This window comes from Callorhinus ursinus, unplaced genomic scaffold, assembly GCF_003265705.2.
Source record: "Callorhinus ursinus isolate GAN/ISIS: 27379988/994484 unplaced genomic scaffold, GSC_fseal_2.0 scaffold8, whole genome shotgun sequence".
In the NCBI taxonomy this organism is placed as follows: domain Eukaryota; kingdom Metazoa; phylum Chordata; class Mammalia; order Carnivora; family Otariidae; genus Callorhinus; species Callorhinus ursinus.
The window spans coordinates 62,379,881-62,404,776 of record NW_027397070.1 but is presented as its reverse complement, the minus strand read 5'-3'; the positions used below and the strand labels follow the sequence as shown (position 1 = coordinate 62,404,776).

The following is a 24,896-nucleotide window of genomic DNA, read 5'->3' as shown; positions in this document are numbered from 1 at the left end:
ATGCCTGTGCACACGCTTTTCAGGGGCTCCCTCCCTTCCTGGCCTCATGCTCTCTGGGAGGCCTCAGGCTGAGTGCTCAGACGCTGGCGATCTCTCCAGAATACAGATGAGGGTTGATTAAGACCAAGGTGGCTGAGGACATGGAAGCCCAGCTCTTCCCAAGGAGCCATTTTAGAAAAGTTAGAGATGTGGCAGGGGAGGAGGTGCCCTCCACATACCAGGGCTGAGTCAGTAAGAACTGGGGGGTCATCATAGCAGCTGCTCCGAGAGGCGGTCCGGGTATGTGTGGTCTTGCTTGAGCAAGCAAACTGGTGTCTGTCCCTGATGCGGAGCCATTGGCCGTCTGTCATTTGTGTGCCTGTCCTGCTCGGTCTCCTCCCTCTCCTGTTGTGGGCGTGCATGTCGCCATCCTAACGAGACTGGGTTCTGCACAGTCACTGCACTGTGCATATGCTTGAGGGCAGCAGGCCCTGGACGCCAGGACCCCACAAGGTTTTTTCATTCATTTATCACTTCACAGAATCCAAGAATCCTAGGACTTAAAAAATCAGAAAGGATGTTATAAAAATGCATCATTCCAACCTGCTTGTTTTGTGGGTGAGAAAACCGAGATACAGATGGTTTAAGTGGCTTTCGGAAGTCTGCATGAAGTTAATGGCAGTGTTAGGGCTTGAACCCACATTTCCTGACTGCCTTTGCCTTAACTTTCACAGTGTCTTAGGGTCCTTGTGTTGGAATTGGAATCGGCCAGGTGCTGCTGGGTGGAAGGAGGTGGTCGGCCAGTGATTAGAAGGCATAGGCCTTGGCTGATGGTCGGGGACTGTTACGTCGGTTGTGTACTGCACAGCTCAGTGGCAGACTTTGTGAATGGCATTCTGTGTGGCTGGACTTGGCAGTCTTGCCCCTGGTATGTATTGGATGCTGCCACAACCTTCCCTTGGCCCAAGGTTTAGCTGCACGAATCTCTAGCCCCAGTCCTATGCCAGACCTGGCTACCTCTTCAGATGCCTGGCCTGTGATTCTTGAATAGCCATAGGTGCTTTGGTTTAGCTAGGGCCAACGTAGGCTGCCTGGCACATTCTGTTGCACCAAGACACCTGGGTCTAGCATGGATTCCTCAGGACTCTGTGGTCTGTGGTTTTCTGTAAGGTGTAATGAACAGACAGATATTCTGGGTGGTGCCAGGAACCCTTTGCCTGGGGCACATTTGGCCCTGGCTTCAGTTGATTTCATGTCCATGAACAGTGGTTGATTTCATGGCTTCAGTCATCTGCCCAGAGGATTCATTAGCTGTTCTCCCCAGAAAGCTTTGCTCAGCATTGCTCATGACCTCATCCTCATGTGGAGCAGATCTCCCAGGAACGGGTTTCGCTTTCTGCAGAAGCATACCATTGGAAGGTAATGGTTGCCCGTGACACCGTTTATCTAGTAGTCTCTTCCCGCTGGTCCCACTCCTTCACTCAGCACGTGTCCGCTGCAGGCACCCTGTGCGCCGAGCACGTGCCGGCCCTGAAAATCCTGCACAGGTCCTTCCCTCGGTGCTGTGTGATCTTCATCCCAGAGGCCATTGTGGGCTCTAGCATCTGGTCACGTCGTTTCCTTACTCTCCTAAGAGTGGCTGCCTTCTGGTTGTTGTTAGTTTGTCTTGATCCAGGGTTGGGGACAGAAGCAGAGACTCTAGCCCGCTGTGGTCGCTCCTTGGGACCTTTGGGAGCAGAATGAACCAGGGCGGACCCTGGGGTGCTAAAAGGAGCAGATGAGGTCGCGGTCTCATTTCTGCCCCTTCACCATGTGACCTCCAGCTGGTTGCTACTTCTTTCTCCTTTTTTTTTTTTTTTTAAAGATTTTATTTATTTATTTAACTGACAGAGAGAGAGAGAGAGACAGCGAGAGAGGGAACCCAAGTAGGGGGAGTGGGAGAGGGAGAAGCAGGCTTCCCGCGGAGCAGGGAGCCCGATGGCAGGGCTCGATCCCAGGACCCTGGGATCATGACCTGAGCCGAAGGCAGATGCTTAACCAATTGAACTCAGGCGCCCCTTCTTTCTCCTTTCTGAAAAGACCGGCTGGACTAAGGGACCTTAGGTCTTGCAAGGTCTGACCGTCTGTGACTCTGCTTCTGGGAAGGGAACTTGAAAGCTCCGTTGCCATTTTTTTCTTAGGTGCCTTACCTTGTGCCGGCATCAAGTGCTGTGTGCTTCACGGCCTAGGCTGGGGTTGGCTGACCATGAGAAAGACCTAGTTTTCTTTCTTTAACATACATTTTAAAAGAATGCACATGAGAAATTCTGGCCGTCGCTAAAACTGAGATGCTTTTCCTTTAGCCAGGGCTCCCCATGCCTTGTTTTGCCGACTACAGGGCTCTGGAACCATATGGCTTGGATCAGATGCCATCTTGGCCCCTTCCTCACTGGGAGAGCCTGGGCCAGGTACTGAGGTGCTTAGCCTTAGTTTCTCTATCTGTCAAATGGGGCTGCTAATAGGACCTACTGCATAGGGTTGTTTTGAGGAATAAGTGTGTCCGTTCCTGAAAGTGTGTACAACACTGTCCAGTACTTGGTGAGTATTCGGGAAAAGTTAGCTGGTATCATCACCATTATTGCTGTAATTAATAATAACTCCTTCTGGTATCTTGCCAGGACCTCCATCACAGTGTTAAGACTTTAGGAACTGGAAGCTTCCTGTCTTTCATCCACCCCTTGGTGTGGAAGGAGCGAGTTGAAAGACCAGCCTTTGTGGCCATCAGCTGGAAGGGCTGGGCTTGGGTGGTGCTCTCAGGAAGAGTCAGAAGGCGGGAGATTATGCTGAGTAAGCCCAAGGTTACCTCTTTTCCCATAAAAGCCCGGTGAGTGATTTTTGACAGCCACAGGGAAAAAAATGTCTGGTCTTCGCCAGCATTTGTTTGGTGACTAAGCGCTAACGGAAACACACAAAGTCTGACTCCTGGGGTCTTAGGAATCAGCCTGGTGTGTTTGTTCTGTGCATGGTGTGTGGGGCTCGCCTTGAGTGCCCATGCTTATCTAACTTCTGGAGCCAAGTGATGATCAGGATTCTGAATCCCACTGGGGTTAGCACCAAAGTTTGTCGCGATCCCCAAGTGATGGCTGCCGCGGCCCTGGGGGGGTGTAGTGGATGGCACCCCCTTTTCCATCCTTGATCTACATAGGAGGCTAGAGTCCCAGAGAGGGTAAGTGCAAGGCAGGCCACACTGCGGAGCGGGGACGGGAGCAGGTTCTTGCTGTTTGTGTGGTCCAGTGCCTTCCTTCTTCCCCCCCCCTTTTTTTTTTAAATATGTTGAAGAGAGCACACACAGAAAACCATACATATGAGCAAGCAGCTTCATGAGTTTTGCAAACCAGGTAACACTGCGTATCTACAACCAGATCAGACAGTGGAGCAGAGCTGCTCCCTAGAGCCACTCATGGGCTCCTCACTCGTTCTCTGCCTTGGCTCGACCTGCCCTGTCCCTTCTTTCTCTTTCCACTCTCAGTGAGGACCTGCTGTCCTCTCACATGACCTCTTCCTGGGGGTGGGGGGTGGGGAACAGGGACTCTGGAAGGAACGAGTCTGGTTACCAAACTAGAAGATGAACTTTCTCCAACAAGTTGAATGCTCTCAAATCCCTGTTCCGTGAATGGCTTCCAGCCTGGTCCTCCCACACCACTCCTGGCCAGCAGGGTTTTTCTGGAACTTACTTCAGTCCTCTAGTTCTCCTCCTAGAAAGCTTCTCTGCCTCTCCCTTCAGCCTTCAGGTTAACGTGCAGAATGCTTGGCAGGGAGCCTGGCGCTTAGCTCGCGCAGCCCTGCATGTGACTGCTTTTGGCCATCACCATGCCTCTCCCTGTCCCACCTCGCTGGAGATGGAGAGTCCCAGAACATAGATGGGGCTCACTCTCACCGCAGTGCTCACTAAGATTTCTCTGTAAGTGCAAATACTCAGGAAGCCCTCGTTCAGATAGCCAGCCTCCCAGAGACCCGGTAGAGACTGCTCGGTCCATGGGAGGTCTGGGCAGCTCCCAGCCTCTTCACTCTCAACCCCCCACTGCTGGCCCCAGGCTTTGGTCCTCTCCTGTTCTAGACCTGCCCGACTGAGTTGTGCACAGGTTATCCAGCACTTGGGTTCAAAATGGGTCCTTAGACTTTTCTGGGAATTAAAAAGCACTTTAGCCACATAACTTGTTGGGGTAGGTGACAGGGTGTGCTGCAGAGGCCTTGGGGTTGACGTTGTTATGGGTGGTTTTGAGTCCTGGCAAAGCCCCAGCTGGTTGTATGACCTTGAGCCGGTCACTTTGCCTCTCGGAGACTCAGTTTTTTCCTATATAAAATGGGGATAAAAATATAGTTGTTTACTCTGTAGACCACAGAGATTGCTTTGAGAGTCACATCTAGCGTTTTGTGTGATTGTAGCTTTTGAAAACCAGAAAAATGGTTTATTTTGTATACCGTGGTGGATTGCTGTGATTGCTACCTAAAACATCCATGCTTGAGCAGCTGAGAAGTTTTGTGAACTTTTGCATTCTTACCCTAAGAATATCTGGTGTATAATCCAAGAGAAATGAAAACATTAGTCCACACAAAAACCTGTATACAAATGTTCATAGTAGCGTTATTCGTAGTAACGCCAAGGTGAAAACAAACCAGATGCCCATCACCTGATAAACAGATAAACAAATCTGGTATATCCACACAGTGGAATATTATTCAGCCACGTGTCACAGCATGGATGAGCCTTGAAAACGTTATGCTAAGTGAAAGAAGCCAGTCCCAAAAGACCGCATGTGATTCCGTTTATATGAAGTGTCCAGAATAGGCAAGTCTGTAGAGACAGAAAATGGTTTCCAGGGGCTGGAGGGAATGGGTGAATTGAAGCTAATAGCTAAAAGGTATGGGATTTTTTTTTTTTCTTTGAGGTGATGAAAATGTCCTAAAATTAACTGTGCTGATGGTTGCACAACTCTGTCAACATATTAAATCCTTGGATTGTAAGCTTTAAGTGGGTAAGTTGCATGGTATATGAAATCTATCTCAATAAATCTGTTTCTTTTAAAACATCCTGTGAGGTAGGAGCTATGTCAGTGTCGTTAACAGGTGAGGACTGAGGCTTTTGGAGGCAGAGTCACAGCGGGGCAGGCGGGATTCTACCCCAGGTCTCGATGCCTCCCGCCCCCATGCATGTAACCTTTTCACAGGATTGGCCTTCACCTTATAGAGGAGGAAGAGGCCTAGAGAGGAGAAGGGGCTTCCAGGGCTCCGTGTGGTGCTGCTGCTTCTCTCCCAGTTCCCCCACCCGCACAGGGCAGATTGTGGGAACTGTCCACTGGGCCTGAGTTGCCCAATCCTGCCATGGAGGTTAGAGGTTAGGCTGTGCCTGGCTGGTGGCCTTTTAGTGGCTGGGTCATGGGTGCCATGAGGTGAGGCGATGCGCCAAGTCTGAGGCGGGTGGTGTCCTTGACTCACAGAAGCTCCTAATGTCAAGGATATAGTTTATTTTTTCTTTTTTACTTTTGGTATCATATCTGAGAAACCATTGTCTTGATTCAAGGCCATGAGGATGTACACCAGTGCTTTCTTCTAAGAGTTCTGTAGTTTGAGCCCTCACCTCATAGGATTTTTATATTAAAGGACGTGCTTAAAACGCGCTTAAAAAAAACGTGCTTAAAATAAGCAGTATTTTCCCAGCAGTGTGCATGTAGCCCAGCCGGTCCTAGGTAAATGGTGGCTGCTATTACTTAAAAATTACGGTGATGATTATTTTTATTTATTATCTTTTCCATAATTAATCTCTCACTGTGTTTCCCATCTGGCTGGCTGCCTCTTACTCCTTCTGGAAAGATAGTGTCGGTGTTTGAATCGGGCTCTGGCACAACTAGGCGTGTGTGTGGTTGAAGGAAGGGAGGACCTGGTTACTTCACCCCTTCCCTCCATTCTGTCCCCAATTATTTTGTTACAGAAATTTAAAAATACCTGAGAGAACGCTGCAACACCGTCCCCCACGCCGCCACCCAGCTTCACGAGTCAGCGACTTAGGACCACTCTCGTTCTCGCTCTGCCTCTACCTACTTCTCTTACCATCCCCTGTGCCTGGTTACTTTGAGGCAAATCCCACGTGTCATATTTAATCTGTAAATCATTTCAATATGCAGCTCTAAAAAATGAATAACCTATTTCTAAAAAGGGGCCTGCAGTGTTTTGGGGGAGTGGGCCAGAGCAGCCACGACCTCTGAGAACTGGGGGGCCGGGGGGGGAACTGGGCACGGGCACTTCTCGCTACCCCCGGAAGGAGCCGACTGGCCGGCCGCCTCTGGCACTGTGGGCTCTGCCGGGACCTGTCCACAGAGGGGTGCGCCCTGCAGCCTGGCCTGCCGCCAGCTGGGGGATTGTGCGGTGCTCCAGGCGTCGGCGGGAGGGGTGACCCCGGCCAGAAGAGCCCTGTTGTGCTCGCCTCAGGTGCAGGGCTGGCCTGCCCCGCAGTCTGCTGCATGGGGCACGGAAGGATGAGCTCAGAGACCTTGGGTCACGTTTGGTGCAGAGAGTCCACATGTTGTCCAATCATGAGAATCCTCTCTGTTTTTCTGTCTACCAACTCCTTTCACGTCCAGGTCTTGTTGCCCACAGCAGCTCCCTGAGATAGGTTTTATTTAAAATGCAGGGGTGCCTTGGGGCACTTGGGGGGCTCAGTCGTTAAGCTTGTCTGCCTTTGGCTCAGGTCATGGTCCCAGGGTCCTGGGATCGAGCCCCGCGTCGGGCTCCCTGCTCGGCGGGAAGCCTGCTTCTCCCTTTCCTGCTTCCCCTGCTTGTGTTCCCTCTCTCGCTGTCTCTCTCTCAAATAAATAAATAAAATCTTTAAAAAATAAAATAAAATGCAGGGGTGCCTGGGTGGCTCAGTCAGTTTAAGTGTCCAACTCTTGATTTGGGCTCAGGTCATGATCTCAGGGTCAGGGGATGGAGCCCCGGGGCAGGCTCCGCGCTCAGCAGGGGGTCTGCCTGAGATTCTCTTCTCCCTTACCCTCTGCCCCTATCCCCACTTGTGTGCATGCGTGCATGTGCACGCGCACTCTCTGATAAGATAGATGAGTCTTTGGAGAAAAAAATGCACATTTTGCACACCAGGAAACAGAATTTCAGAGATAAACTGCAGTTTCTTTTTCATAGACATAGGGTAAGTGGAAGAGGCAGGATTTGAACTTGGGACTTCTGCCTGCATTTTCTGTTAGATAAGAGCAAACTCTTGTGTCTCCCTGCTCATTTCCTGTCCATAAATGGAACTGCAGAGGAAATGGGATCTGTGGGGTTCATCCTGGTCCTCTCATCTGGCTCACATTCTCGGTGGCAAAACGTTGACTTCCCCCAGCCCAGCAGAGGGGGCTCAGCGTCCTTCTTGGCATCATGATCCCTGGGGCCTGGGGGGGCAGGGGGGCACCTGGCTGGCCTCTTCCCCTTTGCCCCCTCAACAGTCTGTATTCTCTGGCCCTCTGACCAGGGCTCTCTGTCTCTGCTCTCCCCCCTTTTCAATCTGCCTCAAGCCGGGCTCCCCCTTGCTAACGTCCAGGCTCCCTTTGTAGGTGTTATGCGGCAGGCGCTCTAAAGGAGCATGTGTTTACCATTTGCCATGGAGACCGTTTGGGCCTTTCTTCTTCTGAGTGGTGTGATAAAATGGTACAGGGCGCTCACCCTTCCAGCAATTTGTTTGGTAATTCTAAGAGTCTTGTGAAAAATGCATGAGGCCTGTGGTACAATAGATAAGCTGAAAGGCTTGGAAGGAAATCCACTTGTGGATAGCGGGGCGATTGGAAAAACTCTTTGCCCTCCCTGTCGTTGTCCCGAAAGAGATCGTGTTTAGGAATAATTCTTCTGTTAATACTGATGCTTTCATCCTGGGTCAAAAGCTTGTTGGCGCCTGCTTGTCAGATATTTTCCCCCTTGGTTTTTTCTAACTTCTTTCCCTTATGAGTTTGGCTTAAATTCATGTCTTAATGATTTGGAGTTCTCTCTTTAAAGGTCACTGCCCTAACGCATAAAAGTGGAACCAGATCCAGCAACTACTCGGGTACTCTTCTTGGGACTTGGGGGGGGGGATTTTCGAGGGGGAGGAAGGCGCATGTCTGGACTTTAGGGGACTCAGTTGCTGGGGGAGACCTGGGCCAGCCCATCGAAGCTAGCACCCCTGATACTGCCTCCTTTCAGAAGGAAGGCAGCAAGCATTATCTGTAATGCCTCTAGCAGGTGGCTATCCATCTAGTTCTAAAACAGCCCCCATGTGTGGCCCCACAGTCTGCCTCCATAATCACCAGTCCTCTGTTTTTCCAGTTTAGGCTTTTAAGTCACCGATGAGGGAACTGAGACCCAGAGAAACCAAGTGGCCTGCCCAGGGTGACCCTGGAAGGCAGTAACAGTGGGAACCTGGGTTTCTTGAGTCCTGGGCCCTCACTTTTCTCTCTGTACCAGGTTGCTTCCTGGCATGTTGGGGTAGGGGAGGAACAGGGGGTATGGGGACAGTTCAGTGCTTTCAGGTCATAACCCAGAACATGAATTCGTTGGCCAGGATTATAGATCCAGTAGGAGAAAGCCTAGAAAGCTTTCATTTATCCGTGTGTCTTTAGTACTCTGCACGATGCCCTGAGCACTGTGAATGATGTGTAGTTTGTTGTGTGGATGACCTTTTAACATGAAGACAGTAATATGATTTCATAGGTATGCAGGAATCTTGGTGTCTCATGAATGACCCACTCTTGAGGCAGTGTAGACCTGGGTCAAAGGAACAGTGTTGACAGGGGATAGTTGCTGCTGGGGAGCCTGCCATGGAGAGATGTAGGCACTTACACGAGGCTAAGGCTGGAGAGAGTAGAGCTGGGCATGGCCCCTGGCGTGAAGGCAGCTCTGGATAAACCTTCCTTAAAGACACTTCTCAGCTTGTCTTCACGGCTCCGGTGGGTGGCAGACGTGGGCTCGCCCACATCAGCTGCCAGGCTTGTTCTGTATAAGCAGGGAAGTGGGCCAGGAACTGAGCTGACTTGCTGATGGCTGCCTCTCTTGGGAGGAGGAGGAAGGTGGCTTCTCTTCTGTGTTTATGTCTATAGGATGGGTGTGCAGGGAGAGGGGCCAAGAGCATGTTGGCCTCCCAGAGTTCATGGGTGTGAGGATGGGAAGAAAGGCTCCCCATGGGCATGTACTGGCCACCCATTGGGGACAGAGAAGTTTTTTTAAACATTCAAAGAAAAAGATACAAATGAGCCCATAACCAGATACTGGTTATGGTATGAAACACAAGGGGGGAGCAGATTTCAGAGGAGGAGCAGATATAAATCTCTGGCTTTGCGTTGAGAGCTCTTAAAAATGATTACTAGGAACCAAAATAGGTTCACTGAAAAAAAGAGTAATTCCAAGTGGAGCTTTTCTTTTTTGTTGATAAGGCTGATTTGAAAAGAAGCATTGTGGCTTTTTTCTTGGCCTTTGCTGACCTTGCAGACTGATCTTGTAGACTGGGTGGGCAGGGGGATGAATTAAGCTGGTGTATTCATTCCCTGGGGTGGCCTTGACAAAGCACCACAAACTTGGTGGCTTAAAACAACAGGAGTTTTTTTTTCCTCTCACAGTTAAGGAGGCTAGAAGTCTGAAGTCAAGGTGTCTGCAGGGTTGGTTCCTTCTGGAGGCACCGAGAGAGAATCTGTCCCGTGCTGCTCTCCTGCCTTCTGGTGGTGGCAGTGGTCCTTGGCAGGCATGACATTAATCACTGTCTCTGTCTTCAGATGGCCTTCTCCCTGTGTGTCTCTGTCCAGATTTCCCCCATCTTAAAGACACCAGTCAATGGATTAGGGTCCATCCTAATCCCGTGTGGCCTCATTTTAGTTTGCTTCCATCTGTAAAGACACTATTTCCAAATAAGGTCACACTCACAAGCACCAGGGCTTAGGGCTTGAACAGATCTGTTGAGGACACAATTCAGCTCACAATAACAACAGCTGGTTGTCTGAGCCCCTCTCTTGTTACTCCAGCATGCTATATTTTTGTTCTTAGAATCAGTGTTCTGGGGCCAGGCGGATGGTCCCATTTACTGCATCTGCCTGCTGAGCTGCCCTGGCCCACTGATGTGGCCGGGGCTCCTGTAGTCACAGAGGTGCCGAGTGGCAGGGCCGGGATCCTTGTGTTCCTTTCCTGGAAGCATTTTGCCCAGTCTCCTGTTGAATTTTTTTTTTTTTAAGGATTTTATTTATTTATTTGAGAGAGAGAGAGAATGAGAGATAGAGAGCACGAGAGGGAAGAGGGTCAGAGGGAGAAGCAGACTCCCTGCCTGAGCAGGGAGCCCGATGCGGGACTCGATCCCGGGACTCCAGGATCAGGACCTGAGCCGAAGGCAGTCGCTTAACCAACTGAGCCACCCAGGCGCCCTCTCCTGTTGAATTTTGTTAGAGACAGTAGTTTCTCGTTCCTCATGTGCCTTAGCGTTATTTCCCCAAGGAGATCCTAACTTCCTTAAAGGCTGATTTGGTCACAGCCCTGCTTGCATCTTCGCAGTCTACCCTGAAGCTAGTGGGTAGTGAAGAGGCATGCTGCAGGGGGTACCTGAGGGCCAGGGGGCCACCCTGTGGCCGGTTTCTCATCCTGCCTTCCACACCCACCCTGTCCTGAATCCCAGCATTCGTTCCGCTCTCGCTGGCCCTGCCCCAGAATCCTCATCCGTGCAGGGTGCTGGGCCACTCTCCTCAAGTGTCATCCATTCGGGCAGCAGGCTGGTTTCAGGCGAGGCTTTATCCAGGGGCCAAACCAGCTGGCCGGAACCTGCTCGCGCTCCTTTTGTCAGCTCTGTTTTTTCACTCTGGCCTCCCTTTCTCGGTTTTGGCTTTGTCAGGCCTCTCCCTCAGATCTCAGGGTGACTGCTCCCAGCTGCCCGGGCCCCTCGGTGCGGGAGAGAATGGCCTTGTCCCAGCATTCCTAGCAAGAGCTCCGAGCCTGCATCTGATTGGACCGACTCGGGTCACGTGCCCTCTTCTGGAGCCAGTGGCCAGGGTGGAAGGTGCTGATTGGTCTAACCAGCGTCACGTGATCCTCCCAGACAGTGTGAAGCGCCAGACCGAAGTCAGGGTTGGTGGAGGGAGGGACGGAGGGAGGGGAGGGGGATGGATGCCGTGAGGGTGCGTGGGATGGAATCTTGCGGAAACCTCGTTTCTGCATCAGCCTCCCGCCTCCAACCGGAAGAGGTGTGTTTTGCTTTCAGGAATATATCGATGCGCACCCTGAGACCATTGTCCTGGACCCTCTTCCTGCCATCAGGACCCTGCTCGACCGCTCCAAGTCCTATGAGCTCATCCGGAAGATCGAGGCCTACATGAAAGGTACGGACACACGTGGCTTGGCCCCCACGGCAGGTGGCCCACCTCTACAGGGACAGGGTGGTCGTTGCATGGGGCGGGGGGGAGGGGGAGGACAGGGTGTCTGATCTTTTTTAAGCCCTTTGGGGCAGGAAGGAGTTGAATTCCCCAGGGGCACACATTCTGGGGAGGGCCATTTTCTCTCCTCTGCCCAGCAGAATTAGGAAATAAAAGCCCCAGGGTGCTCTTTGGGAGACAGAGTGTCTGCAAGCACTTCAAGACGGTTTTGTTTTGTTGTCTTGAGCCCACAGAGTGATGAAGTGTCCCGACAACACAGCAGTTTGAGAGCAGGAGTGTGTGTAGACTAGCGGAGCAGTGGGCAGGGAAGGGGAGTTACGTAACTGGGCAAGGGAGACAAACAGAGATTGAAGGGCCTTTAATCAAACACAGGGAGATGTGTAACGTGGCGGCTGGACCTCGCGGGGTACGCTCTGTTCCTGAGGGCGGGAGCCTCCCGCTTAGCTGCAGGCCCTTTTCTTGCCAGCAACATCCCCTTGTCTCTGAGGACTCTTTCTCGCCACCTTCCTGGGCCGGGCCGCTCCAGAGGAGTTGGACTGCCTTCCCCAGGTGTTTGTTTATGTGAGAAGGGCTTTTTGGGAAAGATTCATGTTAACAGTAACCTAGTTCTCTTTGCCTGCCCCAAGCGTTTCCTGCTGAGAATTCTTGTTTGATTCTGAGGAAGAGTGCTTTGCCCGTGTCCTAGGGCTGTGTGAAGATTCATCTAAGGAGCGGGAGAGGCGGCCCCCACTTCTGCCGTCCAGACCATGAGTGTGGCCTATCCTGGCCCTTGACTTGGGTGGTGACTTGGCCTGCCCTTGATTCGTGTGGTGGTGGGACCGGTGGGAAGAGTTTGGCTCGCCAGACCAGAGGCAGCCTGTTTGCAAGGTTAAGCCTCCTTGACTTCTCTCTTCCGATGCTCATAGGAGTGGGTGTCCTCCCTGTTTTGCAGACAGTAGTGGAGACTGAGAGGTTAGCAGATGGGCCGACATCGCACAGCCTGTGTGTAGCAGAGGCAGCATCCCACCAGGTCTCCCCGACTTGGGCTGTCAGCTCGTAGCCCCTAAGCTTAACTTACGTGTCCGCGGCCAGAGGGCCCTAGATCTAGCAAGCACCTGCCGGCCTGGACCTTGGCTAGGAGAGTTGGCGATTCCTTGCTTCTCTAAGGAACGTACCCTGTGGAAGAGCTGGTGTTGGACCTGGCTGTCCTGGAAGGGGTCTCGAGGCCTATTTCCGAGGTTGCCTGGCGTTCGGCAGGTGGCATGAAGCATGACCTTCCTGGGTGGCCCCCAAACGGCAGGCCTTTTCAGCATGCCAGCCTCCTTTTCCCCTTGGGCCTGGAATGGTCATTGATGATGTCAGCTTCCCTTCCCTTTGCATTCCTTCCCCGGGTCCGACTAGAACCTTCAGATGAGAAGGAAGATCTGTAGGGATGTTCCCGCTAAACTTTGGTTCTGGAAAGGAAATCCGCCTCTTCCCAGGAGGTGTGTGCATTGGACACCAACTGTGTGTGAAGGGATAGGATATGAATCCGATCCTGACGAGAAGGGCCAAGTCACGGGAGGAGTTGCAGGTCGGCAGCCACGTCTCGTGTCCTCAGGTCCACGGGAGGAGTGATGTGTACTGACGGGGTCAGGGAGGACACTGCTGGGAGGGTCTTTTCAGAGCAAAGAGTGCAGGCTTTGCGGGGAGACAGGCTGAGGTCATACCCGAATCTGGGCTCTTGCTGCCATGTAGCCTTGGCCAAGTCCCTTGACCCAGCTCTGCCTGTTTTCTGTTCAGATGTTGACAATAAGTGGTTTGTCCACCGGGCCTGCGGTTGAGGTAACTGGGACGACATCTGACGAGCACTTAGCATGGGTCCTGGTTCACGGTGTCCCCTGGGAATGGCAGCTGCTGGCACATCTCCCGTTATGATGGAAGGGACTGATCTGGGGGTCTCTCTCAGTTTTCACGGGTAGAGAATCAGGGCTGCGGTCAAGGGCGAGCGTGGGCCTGGAGTGTGCATGTGCACGGTCGGGGAGCAGGGGACCGGTGATGGGTCGGACTGCAGTGTGCACAGGAAATAGGACTGTCCCTGGTGGGCAAGACTGCGGGTGGCAGCCTGGGCTTCCCAGACAGGACAGTGGCCTGAGCACCGTGGGACACGACAGCGGCGTGGGGTGCTTGTGCAGGCCTCGCAGACTGTTGGGTCAGCGTGGGGTACTTGGAATGCCTCGTGCAGCAGGGCACTTCGTTCATGGGCACCCACCGAAGGAGCGTGAGCTGCTGAGTGAGGATACGACCATACGTTTTAGATCAGTGCAGACATGGCCTGGAGACAGGTTCTAATGGCCATTACCTATATCCTGTTGTAAGGGTGACCCACACTGAGCCACACGTGTGAGGGGCTGGTGACCGACTCCCAGTGGGAAGAGAATCAGGCTCCACTCTGTTAGGTCCAGGAAACCTCACACTCAGGTGTCCTCAGCTCAGGAGTTGCCTGCAGGATGGGGGTGGGGAAGCCCCCTCCATGCTGGGTAGGAACGTGTTGACTGAACCCTAATGGCAGGCTTGGTCTTAGGCCAGCAGGAATTGTTCTGTGGGTGGGCCGTGACCGCTGCGCCCTGGATTTTCCTTATCGTGCACACCGAGCCGGGCTGGTATTCTTCCAGGAGGGTGGGCAGAAGCTGGGATTTCCTGGAGCCTTTTCCTGACCCCCCTCCCCACCCCCACAGCTGTTCTTATGGGAGCAGTGCTGACTCTCACCTTCCAGCCTCCCGGAGCCGGGGCTGCTCCTCCCTGAAGATCTCTGGGAGGCACAGCCCCAGCACTCCTCCGCCCCACTCCCGCTATTCCTAAGGCAGCCCTGTTAAGCATGCTGTTAATGGCCATAATTACCCTGTAAGTTCCCGCAGGCAGTTAGCACAGTCCAAGTGACGCTGCTTTTGTGTTGAAAGAAGGGGCTTGCTGGAGTCCTCAGGGTGTCGCTGTCCTTCATGCCAAGGGGGCTCTGCCTGCCTCAAGAGAGCCTGGGCAGCTGCTGCGGGGACGTGCCCAGGGCTCCCTGCTCTGCGGCGGGGGTGGCGGTCTTCCAGGAATAGCAGCGGAGTATTTGGAGCAGGGGTCCGCACTCTGTCTCCATGCAGAGCGTCAGCTGTGGAGACCCGCGAGGGCTGCTGCCTGGAGCCCCCAGCTCCCCATCTGAGTACCTCGGCACCGTCGTGGTTCCGTGCTCCCAGCGTTCATCCTCTTTTCTGGTTCAGAGCCTGAAGGGGAGGCAGGATTCTTTCTCCGCCTCAGAGACCCACCACTCAAGTTGCTGTAGCAACAGAGACCTGAAATAACAGTGGCTTAAATGAGATAGAACCTCATTTCTCTCTCATAGAAAAGCCCAGAGGAAGGACCCAGACTTCTTCCAGCGATCGTTCTGTGATGTGAGCCTCCTGGACCACGGTGGTGCTGCTAGAACTCCAGCCATCACATCCAGGGTCTAGACAGAAGGGTCAGGAGGGGCTGAGGAAAAGGAAGCAAGGGGAGGTAGCCCTAGTTATCTTTTAAGGAAAAGCTCTGAAAGCCACAACATGGCGCTCTGTCCACACATCATTGGTCAGGACTGAGTCCCATACTGAGCTGCAAGGGAGTTGGGGAATGTGGGCTCTATTCTGGGCAGCCACGTGCCCAGCTAAAATTTGGGAGCTTTGTCCCTGGAAGAAAGGGGAGAATGAGTTTCGGAGGAGAGCTGGTTGTCTGCCATCTCATCTTCTGGGAAGTGGGCTGCTACCTGGGGAATCCAGGGGTGAACGACTCTTGGAATGACCGTTCCGCCTCCGGCTCGCTGGGGGCTGTGGCCTCAGCCTGTGACCTTAGCGGTAAGTTTCTTCCACAGAGCAGCTCAAAGCAGCATGAGGTCACGAGGCTTGCAGAGTGACCCACCCCAGAGCGTTTGGGCCACAGGGTTCTCTAATAGATGACTGTTTTGGGGCGGGGCTGCACCCACACCCCTTAGCCAGAGGCACAGATGGCACTGAACCTGGATCCAGTTTACACCAAGGGCAGGAACCTCCCAGAAATGGAACATTGCCTGGTACAGCTGGTACAGGCATGGGGTGGGGGCGGGGAAGGCTGGGTCCACAAGTCATGATTGCTGAGCATGCATCTGCAGGCCTTTTCTCTCCCTGCCACCTGCTTTGCTGGACAGGGCCAAGATTTTGAGATGGAAGCCCCGAGACAAAGGCCTGGCTCTGCCACCCCAGGCTGAGCGATTCTGGGCAAGGCTGTAGCTGGCTCCTGAACTGGCCAAAGCTATACAGGAGAAACTGTACTGTGGGGTGGAAGACACAGGCCGGTCTTCTTGGCCCGGGGGGTGGGGGTGGGCAGTGGCTGATGGAGGGCATCAGGCCACAGGACAGAGGGCTCAAGAGACCCTTCAGAGCTGATGACAGAGGTGGGTGACGGGTGACAGGTGCTCTGGAGGTGACAGATAACCATCGGGACACCAGACCTCCCGGGGGAGGGAGGTACACACCACGGATGGGAGCATTTCTGCCTGTGGTTTTATGGGAATTTAATTACGGCTCATCTTGGAGGCTGCTGGGAAGCTTGATTGAAAAACGGAGTAATCTAGACAGCAAGTGAAGAGAAAGGAACATTCCTCAGAGCCTGGAGGACTAATTCCCCACAGAGCCTCCATCGGGTGGGGACTGCGGGGTGGGAGGGCTGTGGTGGAGCTGGGGGGTGGTGGTTGTCCATCTTTGGTGCATGGCACAGGCCTGTGGGCGGGAAAGGAGAGGCCGGGAGGGGGCTTGGAGTCAAGGCTTGGGCCTCAGACCTGCCTGAGTCCCCTGCGTCGTGTGGCCTGAGCAGGTCACTTTCCTGTCTGAGCTTGCTTTGTCAGCACGCGGTGGGCCCTGGGGGAGCACCTACTGCATGCCAGGTGCTGTTGGGAGCACGGTGCATGTATAAGCTGATTTCTTCCGCACTGTGGCCCGTGAGAAAGGTTCCACACTGAAGTGCATGAGCTTGTCCCTTCAGGCCACAGAGCTACTTAGGGGGCAGAGCTGGGGTTTGAACCCCGGCGCCGTCCGGTCTGTGCTCTTAGCTGGTGTGGGTGTCCTGCCTCCTCCACCCCCACCGTCCCTGACAGCAGGGACCGAGTGAGGTCGAAGCCTGAAGCCTGGATGGAAGCCCAGATGGTTGTAGAGCGGGGCTCTGCTGCCTGGGGGCAAGTGCGCAGGCACTGCCCGCTGGTGGTACTCTGGGGTGCCCTCTGGTGTTCAGGAGATGACACTGACCACGGAAGGTCCCTGGGGGTCCGCACCACAGAGAATCAGCAGCTCCGCTGCTAGTGTCTCGGAGTCCCTGCCCCCTGGAGTTACTGAGGAAATGGGAATCCTGTCTGCTCCGTTTGAGAGCAGCCATACACGGTCGTGGACAAGATCAGGCCTTGGGGGACGCCTGGGTGGCTCAGTCGGTTAAGCGGCTGCCTTCGGCTCAGGTCATGATCCCAGGGTCCTGGGATCGAGTCCCACATCGGGCTCCCTGCTCAGTGGGGAGCCTGCTTCTCCCTCTGCCTGCCGCTCTCCCTGCTCGTGCTCTGTCTCTCTCTGACAAATAAATAAAACTAAAGGAAAAAAAAAAAAGAACAGGCCTTGGTACCGACAGTCGTGGGCTCAGCGCCCCTCGTTTGGCCTGGGCAGTCACTGGGCCTCTCTGAGTAGTTGGCTCATCTGTCCCTGGGGGGTTGCCATCGCCCCCGTGGGGGGCGGTGTCCAGCAGGTCTGGCCCTATTCGTGGCAGTGGGTGTGGCCCAGAATTCCGTGTCGCCTTTTGGTCCTGCTGGGTGCCCGGGTTCTAAGTGGGGGCGTGTGGCAGAAGCTGGGCGTGGGCGGCAGGGCCTGGAGTCGTGGAGGACAAGGAGGGCAGGAACAAGTGCACCCCGAGGACTGTTGCTCCCAAGTCAGCCAGCCTCCAGCCTGATTTTGTGCAGGACGCCAGAGTTTTGGATCAGCCCGCCAAGAAAATGCTTCATACCTATCGAGTGGACTCCTAGAGAGGCCTCGTGGGGCCTGCCTGCCTGTGTCTCCTTTGAGTGTCAGCCAGCCCAGCCCACCGTGCTGAGGCCATGGGGACAGGGCATCAGGCCAGGCCCGGACCAACTCCTAGAGCAGGTGGCCGTGTGTGAGCGGCACAGCCTCTACAACCTGTGGTGGGGATGGGGACTTTGGGTGGGTGCTTAGCTCCCAGGTAGAGACCCTGTGTTCGGATGGAGGCAGGGGGTTGGGGGGGCGCTGCAGAGCAGGACGGTGGGTTGAGCACCATCTGTGGGCCAGGCTGAGGTAGGCACATTCCCAGCATCAGGTGGCATCTGGGCCTGAAGCCCGGCTCTGCCCTGGTGAACCTCCCTTTTGTGTCACCTGCCAAGAGGAGCTAGGTGCCCTTCCATGGGGAGCTGTGGGGATAATACTCAGGACCAGGCCTGGCCCTGGGTGGGCAGCCCCACCTCCCCTTGCGGTGAATCCTCCGGGCACAGCTATGCTCCTCCCCCGTTTCAAACCAGAAGGTGGAGCTTGAGAGGGGTGAAGGTTTCAGAGCTGCCAAGTCTGTACGTCGAGCTCTGAGTTGACTCCAAAATTGAGCCTCCTTTCTACGCCAGATGCGTTTTGCAGCAAATTCTCCGAATCCCACCCATCTTCGTGCCCTCCGCTGACCCTGGGTGGGGTCTGCTCCTGTCCCTGGCTCCAGGTCGGAGGCCACACCGGCTGCATGGGCCTGGGGCCAGGGCTCCCCCTGCTGCTGTGCAGACACCCTGTCCTGTAGGGACTCTGCATCTCTCTCTTCTCCACCCACCTCCCTACCCGCTTATCCTCAGCCCTCAGAGGTCTCCTTCTGAGGCGAGGCTCTGTGTCGCCCTCCCAGGGACTGACGAATCCCGAGCGTGTTTGGCCCTGCGGGTCAGACTCACGGTAGAGACTGAAGAGCCCAGAGCACAGGGATGCCGTCCCATAGGCTCACATCTGCTCACTGCCGGTCCCATCACCTGCCCCCCACAGGCCTAGGCCTGCTCATTCTCTTCCAGCCAGAGAGCTGGTTCCTTGGCATCTCTCCGCTCTGGCCTCTCCAGGGTGGGAGATGAGAGGTACCTTGGGGAACGAGCAGACCCCAGCCTGCTCTTCAGCTGCCATCCTGACATACTGCTGCATTCCAGAAGGCTGAGGGCGGCCCCCACAGGGCAGTGGCCCCTCTTCGCTGGAGACGCAGACTCAGCTTTTGCCTTGGAGTTCTCAAGGTGCAGGCCTCCTAGTGCCGAGGCCCACAGACTAGTCCTGCCAGATCAGAGATAGGGAGATGCAGTGACTCCCTCCAGGGGGAGGGTGCAAGTGTCCCCTTGCTCCTCCCTGTTTTCTAGAGTTATGCTGGAAGCCAGTGTCCCAAAGCTGGGATGTTCCGACCCAATGACAGCAGGCCGGTGCCTGGCTCCCCACCCCGCACCTTGCCTTCATGCTGCCATGGCATGCCCGATAGGGATGCCTCCTCCATGCTGGTGCTGACCCTTTGTCTTTGGCAGTCCTCTGCCAAATTCCTCACTTCCTCTGCCATGGCCCAGGACACAGGACTAGAGGCTCCAAGGAGAGATTGAGGGAATGAAGTGAGCTCTCATGGTGACCGGTTGCAGCCCCCCCCCCCCCCCCCCCGCCCCCCCCACCACAAGGAGACTCGGGTCCATCCTTGGAAAGAACTTTCCCGTTTGCACTCAGAGCTTCTCACTGGGCCTTCTGAGCAGCAAGACAGGAGCAGCCCCTCCCTCCACAGGTGCCTTCCTCTAGCTCCATCTAGCTCAGTGTGTCTGCACGAGCTACCAGGCTTCTTGCTCGTCTGCTGGCCCACAGACCCTGCTGGGAAGCCCTGTTTCCTCCTGATCCGCAGACTCACCCCTCCACCTCTCCTGAGTGACCCCACCAGGCTCTGATGGCTCCTCTAGGCTAGTCCTTTCTTCCCTGCAGATGCAGGGCTGCTCCTGGGTCAGTTGGTGAGCCAGACGATGTTTCCCTTTGAGACCCTACCTCTCTTTTCTGGAGTTTCTTTCCTCTTGTGATGACCAGACTTGAGACTCCCAGGAGCCGGTCCCCCGCTTCCCTCATCACACTCAGAGTCTCCCAGGTCCCATGTAAGAAATCTCAGCGGCTCTTCTCTGGGACAGAGAAAACATACTTGTTGGTCAGGCTGATCAGAAAGTGTCAGACTCGAGGCATTTACACTTCAGTGTGAATGTAAGGCCTACTTAGTGTCTGTCTTTCCAGCTGAGAGAGATCTTGAGCTCTCAGTGCCTCCGAAGCTTCTCCATGTCTTTAAAGATGAGGAGAGGGGCCCAGAGAGGCTGTAGGACTGACCCAGCACCCCTCGATGCCTTCCGATTCTCAGTTCAGTGCTCTTTCCACGGGACCCGCACCTCTGCAGCAGTCTTCCCAGAAGCATTACGAGTCACACTGCCTGGGGTCAGGTGCTGTCCTGACCCCTCGCTGCGTATATTTAGGCGAGTTATTTAACTGTACCGAGCTTCCGTTTTTCTGTCTGAAAGGGGAGATCATGATAGTAGCACTTTCCTCATAGGGTGGTTGTAAGGATTAAACGTGGTTGTGCATTTAAGGTATAAATACTCCGAAGATGCTCATTTTCCCGGGTGACCCTGCAATGTGTGTTTCAGACCACACCCTGAGTGTCGTGACCCTGCTAGTCGTCGGTTCCTGCACTTCTGTTTAGTGCTGGGTTGGTGCTGGCCTCCTGGATTGTGGGTCTCGTGACCCCCATGAGACCAGGCCCCTCCAGGGCAGTGCTCCCCTCCCCGTCCATCCTCCCTGAACACCCAGCCCCACATTTGTAAATGCATCGTCTGGGTTTATTTCCCCAAATGAGAATCTTCCGGGTGACCCCTCATGTAGCACATGCACGGCTTTTGTCCTATCTTTAGTGGCTTTTTCACCTCTATTGTAGTTTAATAGTAAAGTTCCTGTTACACAGTTTTTAGTGTATTTATTTTTGCATAATTTTAGATTGACCAAAAAAGTTGGAAAAAGTGGTCCACAGAGTTCCCTTACACCCTTCCCATGGCTTCATCTTGAGGTAACGTTTCCCGTGACCACGGTACAGTTCTCCGAACCAGAGAACTCACATCGGCAGCCGTACTATCATTAACAATGTCCCCAGCTTCCCCACGGTGACCCTTCTTCTGGCTGTCCTCCGTGGCCTCCTCGCATCCAGGACAGGGCTTCAGGCTGTTTGTCTCTCATGACCATGACACTTTGGAAGGGCCCTGCCTCAGTTTGGGCTTCTGGGATGTTCCCCAGTGTTCCTGGCTTAGTTTGGCATTACACATTTTGGGCAGGAGCGCCACACCAGCAATGCTTTGCACCTCCTGCCTCTCAGGAGGGCATGACCTGGATATGGGTTCGCTCTGGCTAACCAGTCATTTGGTCGGAGTGTTACTCTGTTTCTTCACTGTTCATTTCTGTTTTTCTCCTTGTAATTGGCAATTATCTTTTAAGGCGATCCTTTGCAGATATCCTGTTTCTCATCATACTTTTGCCTGGTGTTTTAGCATCCATTGATGGTTTTTGATAACAAGACTTGCTAATAGTGGTATCTGCCATACAGTCATTGTATTGAATTTTAAAAAAGTAAGTGTGCCTCTCTTCAAACCTGGACTTTTGCAGACGTCCTTAGGAGGGCACGTCGCTGTGCCCTAGCACCATCTCATTCGTAAGTAAAGGGAAAGGCAAAGATGAGAAGAAGGAAAAAGAAAGGGGGATCGTGTTGGAGAATGTTCTCCGCTGCAGGACTGATCAGAACCTTTAGCGTGCTAATGTGAATCTTGAGTCTTCTAGAGGGTACTGAATTTTACCCCCGATGGGAAGACACACTGGTATTTTATATCCCACTAATAAGGGGAAAAGTGCTAATTAAATTGTGATACACCATCAGTGATGAGACACACCTCAACCTCAGAGATGGAAAATGAAAAATCACATGTCTTAGAATCAATGAAATATGGCAGGATTTGACTTTTTCCACCTCATCGGTCATAGGTCCTCTGCTTCCTCTTTGTCGAGCTTCTGGTGAGAGGCTTGCTCCACCCAGCACACTTTAGGAATTCCCAGACTGGGCGCTGCTCACCTCCAACTGTGCACAGATCTGACCTTGTCCCAGAGGCAGCTGCTTTTAGCAGTGTGGAATCCATCTTTCTAGACCCTTCTCATACACGTACAAATATATATTTACGTACTTAAAAAAAATAGAAACAGGATCATATTACATGTGTTCTCATAAAACTTGTCTTTTCCCTAACTCTGTATCTGTCTTGCCTTTTTTCCGTGGCCCATAAAAGAAGAGGGAGATAGGTATGCTTGGCTCTTTTTGGTGGCAACAAAATATTTCAGCACGTGATTGAAAGAATCATAATTCACTCGATTATACTGAGCTCATAAGGTCATTCTGGTTTAATTGTTTTTGTAAGCTGGGCTGTAGTAAGCATAGATCTTTGCATATTTCTGTAAAATTAATCCCTAGAAGTGGAATTTCTCAGAGATTTTTGTAAACATTTCTCACATGGGCAGGTTGCTGGCTTGTTCTTTAGAAAGTTTGAGCAAATTTCACTCCTCTGTGCCCATCTGCCAGGGAAATGACACCTATCTTAATTTGCATGTCTTCTGTCCTCGGCCAGATGGAGCATCTCTTCGTACGCTTATTGGCCCTTTGCATTTCTTTTGTGTATGAATCTCTTCCTGTCATTTGCCCCCCTTTCTATTGGATTGTTGGTCTTTTTCTTGTTGATTGGTTAGAGCCCCTTTTGGATTAAGGAAGTTGTCTCCTTGTTTAAAATACACGGGCTGTTTCATTGATGGAAACCTCCATCTTTGCATTAGGGCCAAGCTGACGTTTTCTGTTCTGCTTCTGGAATACGTCCTGCCAGAGAGAGCACTTCACATTATTTTTGAACCATCTTGAAAACAGAAAAGGCTGCGGCTGCATTTTGGGAGTTGGAGCTGAGCGGGGACAGTGAGGGCCTGCCTTGGTCTGGCAGGGGCCGCACATCACCGGGCACAGCTGCCCTGGAGTTAATCCCCGTCACCAGCAGCCGTTTTCATCGGCTGGAACCAGGCCCAGGAATGTCCGTGTCACTGCCCTGGCCCGTGTCTGGCTCCTCTGTTCCTGGCCTTTTGGAGCAACCCGAGAGCAAACGGTGCTCTGGGCCCTGGAGAGGAGACAGGTCATTAGCTAAGTCTGATGGCAGGAAACGGTCATCCAGCCGACCAGGGCAGCGTCAGACGAGGAAAGGTCTGATCTGTGTCCATTCTTTCCCTCTGTCCCTGCCCACAAGCAACCCCCTGCCTTAAATTCGGGCTGATTCCACATCTTCCAGTGTCGCGTCCCCCCACCCCCAAACCCGACAGCCCACCTGTAGCCAGAGGGCCTGAGGGTCAAGGTCCTGGCAGGGTGGTGGCAGCTGCAGCAAGGCCAGTGGGCCCCTCGGAGCCTCCAGGGGGCAGGCTAGGGGCTGCAGCCACTGGTGAAATGTGCCCTCCGCCCTCTGTCTCCAAGAACACGGTGAAGTCAGGGACCCCTGTCAGAGCCGCGGCCCCCCGCCCTCCCGCCTTTGGAGAAGAGAGTTTTCACTGTGTGGCCTCAGAGGGCTCTGACCATGGCCGGAAGCACCGTCAAGCCTGCGAGCATTGCGTCTCTGTCGTGTTTTCTCGGCCCGTTGCTGATGTTGGTGTTTCTCCGGCCCTTCTGGGGACAGGCAGCTCAGATCTGACCTTGTGTTCTGAGCCCGAGGATGCTGCCTCGAGGCCATGCATGCTGCCCAGAGGAGAGTGGTGGCCCTCCGGGGGACCACCTGGATGGTGGCTGCTGGTCTGCTTTAAGAGTCCCAGTTCTGTCCTGCTGGACAGATGGACGAGAAGGCTCCGTGTCCTTTAGTGCTTGGTGTCAAGAGCACTATCTCTGGGTAGGAAAACGCAAGCCTGTCACTCTTCCACGTCCACTCTCTTTTCTTCCTGTGCCCCTGGGGGCCTTGTCAGGCCACACAGAGCAGTGCTGGGCTCACTAAGGTGACCGACTTTCTAACATGGTAGACCTTCAAATAACGATGCCAGTCATGGTGGTCGAGGGGATGGTGGAGTCTGCCACGTAGCACCTACTTTTCACCAGTTTCTGTTGTAAGTGTTTTGTGTGTTAACTCGTTTGATGCTGGCAGCAGCTCCAGGGACAGGACTGAGGACTGTTCTCATCCCCCTTTTAGAGACCAGGCAACTAAGGCACAGAGAAGTGAAGGAACTTTCTCAAGGTCACACGTCCCCAGGCAGCCTGGAGTGTCTAGCCACACCATGTTGGGGAAGCACAGGCAGCTTGGTGCCTCTCGTCTCCTGGTCTCTGCGATGGAAGTGAGAACCTTCTCCAGCTCCCTCTGGGCCCAGAGTCCTTCAGTGGGAGTGAGGTTTCACCTCACAGGCTGTCGTGAGGCAGTTCAGCCTTGTGGTGAGGGCATGGCTGTGAGCCACGCGGCCTGTGTGGAGGCCCGCTCTCCCACCCACAGGCTTTTGGCCTGGAGGACAGAGCTTAACCTCCCAGGGCCTTGGTGTCCTTCCATGCACAGTGGAGGGGACAGTAGTAATCCACCCGTTCTAGAAGAATCTGGCAGTGAGTTGAGACCGGCAGGTGTTTGCGGTGCTCCGGGCATAGGGCTGTGTGTGCATGCCCGGGGCCACCTCTTCGTGGAAGGAGCCATGTTGTCAGCCCGCACGGCTTTCCACAGAGTGTAGCCTGTGCAGGCCTGCCGTGTTCTCAGCTCTGGGACGGGCCCCGTGTGTACTGAGGTGAGAGAGGCGGTCCCCCAGTCCCGTCAGGGGCGATTGGGTGCCAGTGGGGCATGAGCCCAGAGTTGGGAGCTTGTTTGAGAGACTGAGTGAAGCCTGTTTTGTCCAGAGTTTGGGAGTGAGGTGTGGTGGGCTGTACTGGCAGGGCCTCCAGCTGCCAAGCTTTCCCTCCCGAGCCCTGCCTCACTCTCTGCTCTGCGTGAGCAGTTAGGAGACAGCGCGAGGCCCGTCCACTCCGTGAAGCACCACTTCTCCTCTCACTTCCCCTCCCTCCCCGGCCCTCCCTTACCCTCAGGAGCATCCTGGGGAGGAATCCCGTCCTGGCCTGGCCCTGTGCCCACTGGCCTCCTGGTCCCTGCCCGGTTTGTGTGGTCAGGTAGAAGGAGCCCTGGCTGGCCTTCCCTCACACCCACTGTCCTCACTGGTTCTTTGAGGTGTCAGGCCATTCTTTCCCTCGGTTGCTCTGGGTGAGCTGCACAGATGAGTGGTACCCAGTCCTACCTGGGGAGGGCTTGCCCCGGGCTGCCTTTCAGGAACCTGGTTTTCACTGGGCCGCTCCCTGTCAGCCTTGATTGCCCCCCCGGCTCCACTTGAGCTCCTCAGTGCCTGAGCCAGATGAGTGGGGCCCTCCTTCCTCTCTCATCCCAGAGGGGCTGCCTGAAAAGGGCACCTGTGTCCTATGCTTAAG

The 24,896-nt window shown here is 54.0% G+C and overlaps 1 protein-coding gene across 5 annotated transcripts in view; it reads left to right on the top strand.

The window, feature by feature from the left end:
- ITPK1 (inositol-tetrakisphosphate 1-kinase) overlaps positions 1-24,896 on the top strand; it is a 172,054-nt gene that overhangs the window by 114,336 nt on the left and 32,822 nt on the right. For 4 of the 5 annotated variants that reach the window (XM_073895804.1, XM_025869437.2, XM_025869438.2 and 1 more), the window contains one exon: positions 11,210-11,327. In XM_073895804.1, the coding sequence (XP_073751905.1) occupies positions 11,210-11,327 (118 nt within the window). Of the gene's footprint in view, positions 1-10,635; positions 11,077-11,209; positions 11,328-24,896 lie in introns of those variants that run through there. The other variant, XM_073895805.1, reaches the window with a different exon arrangement.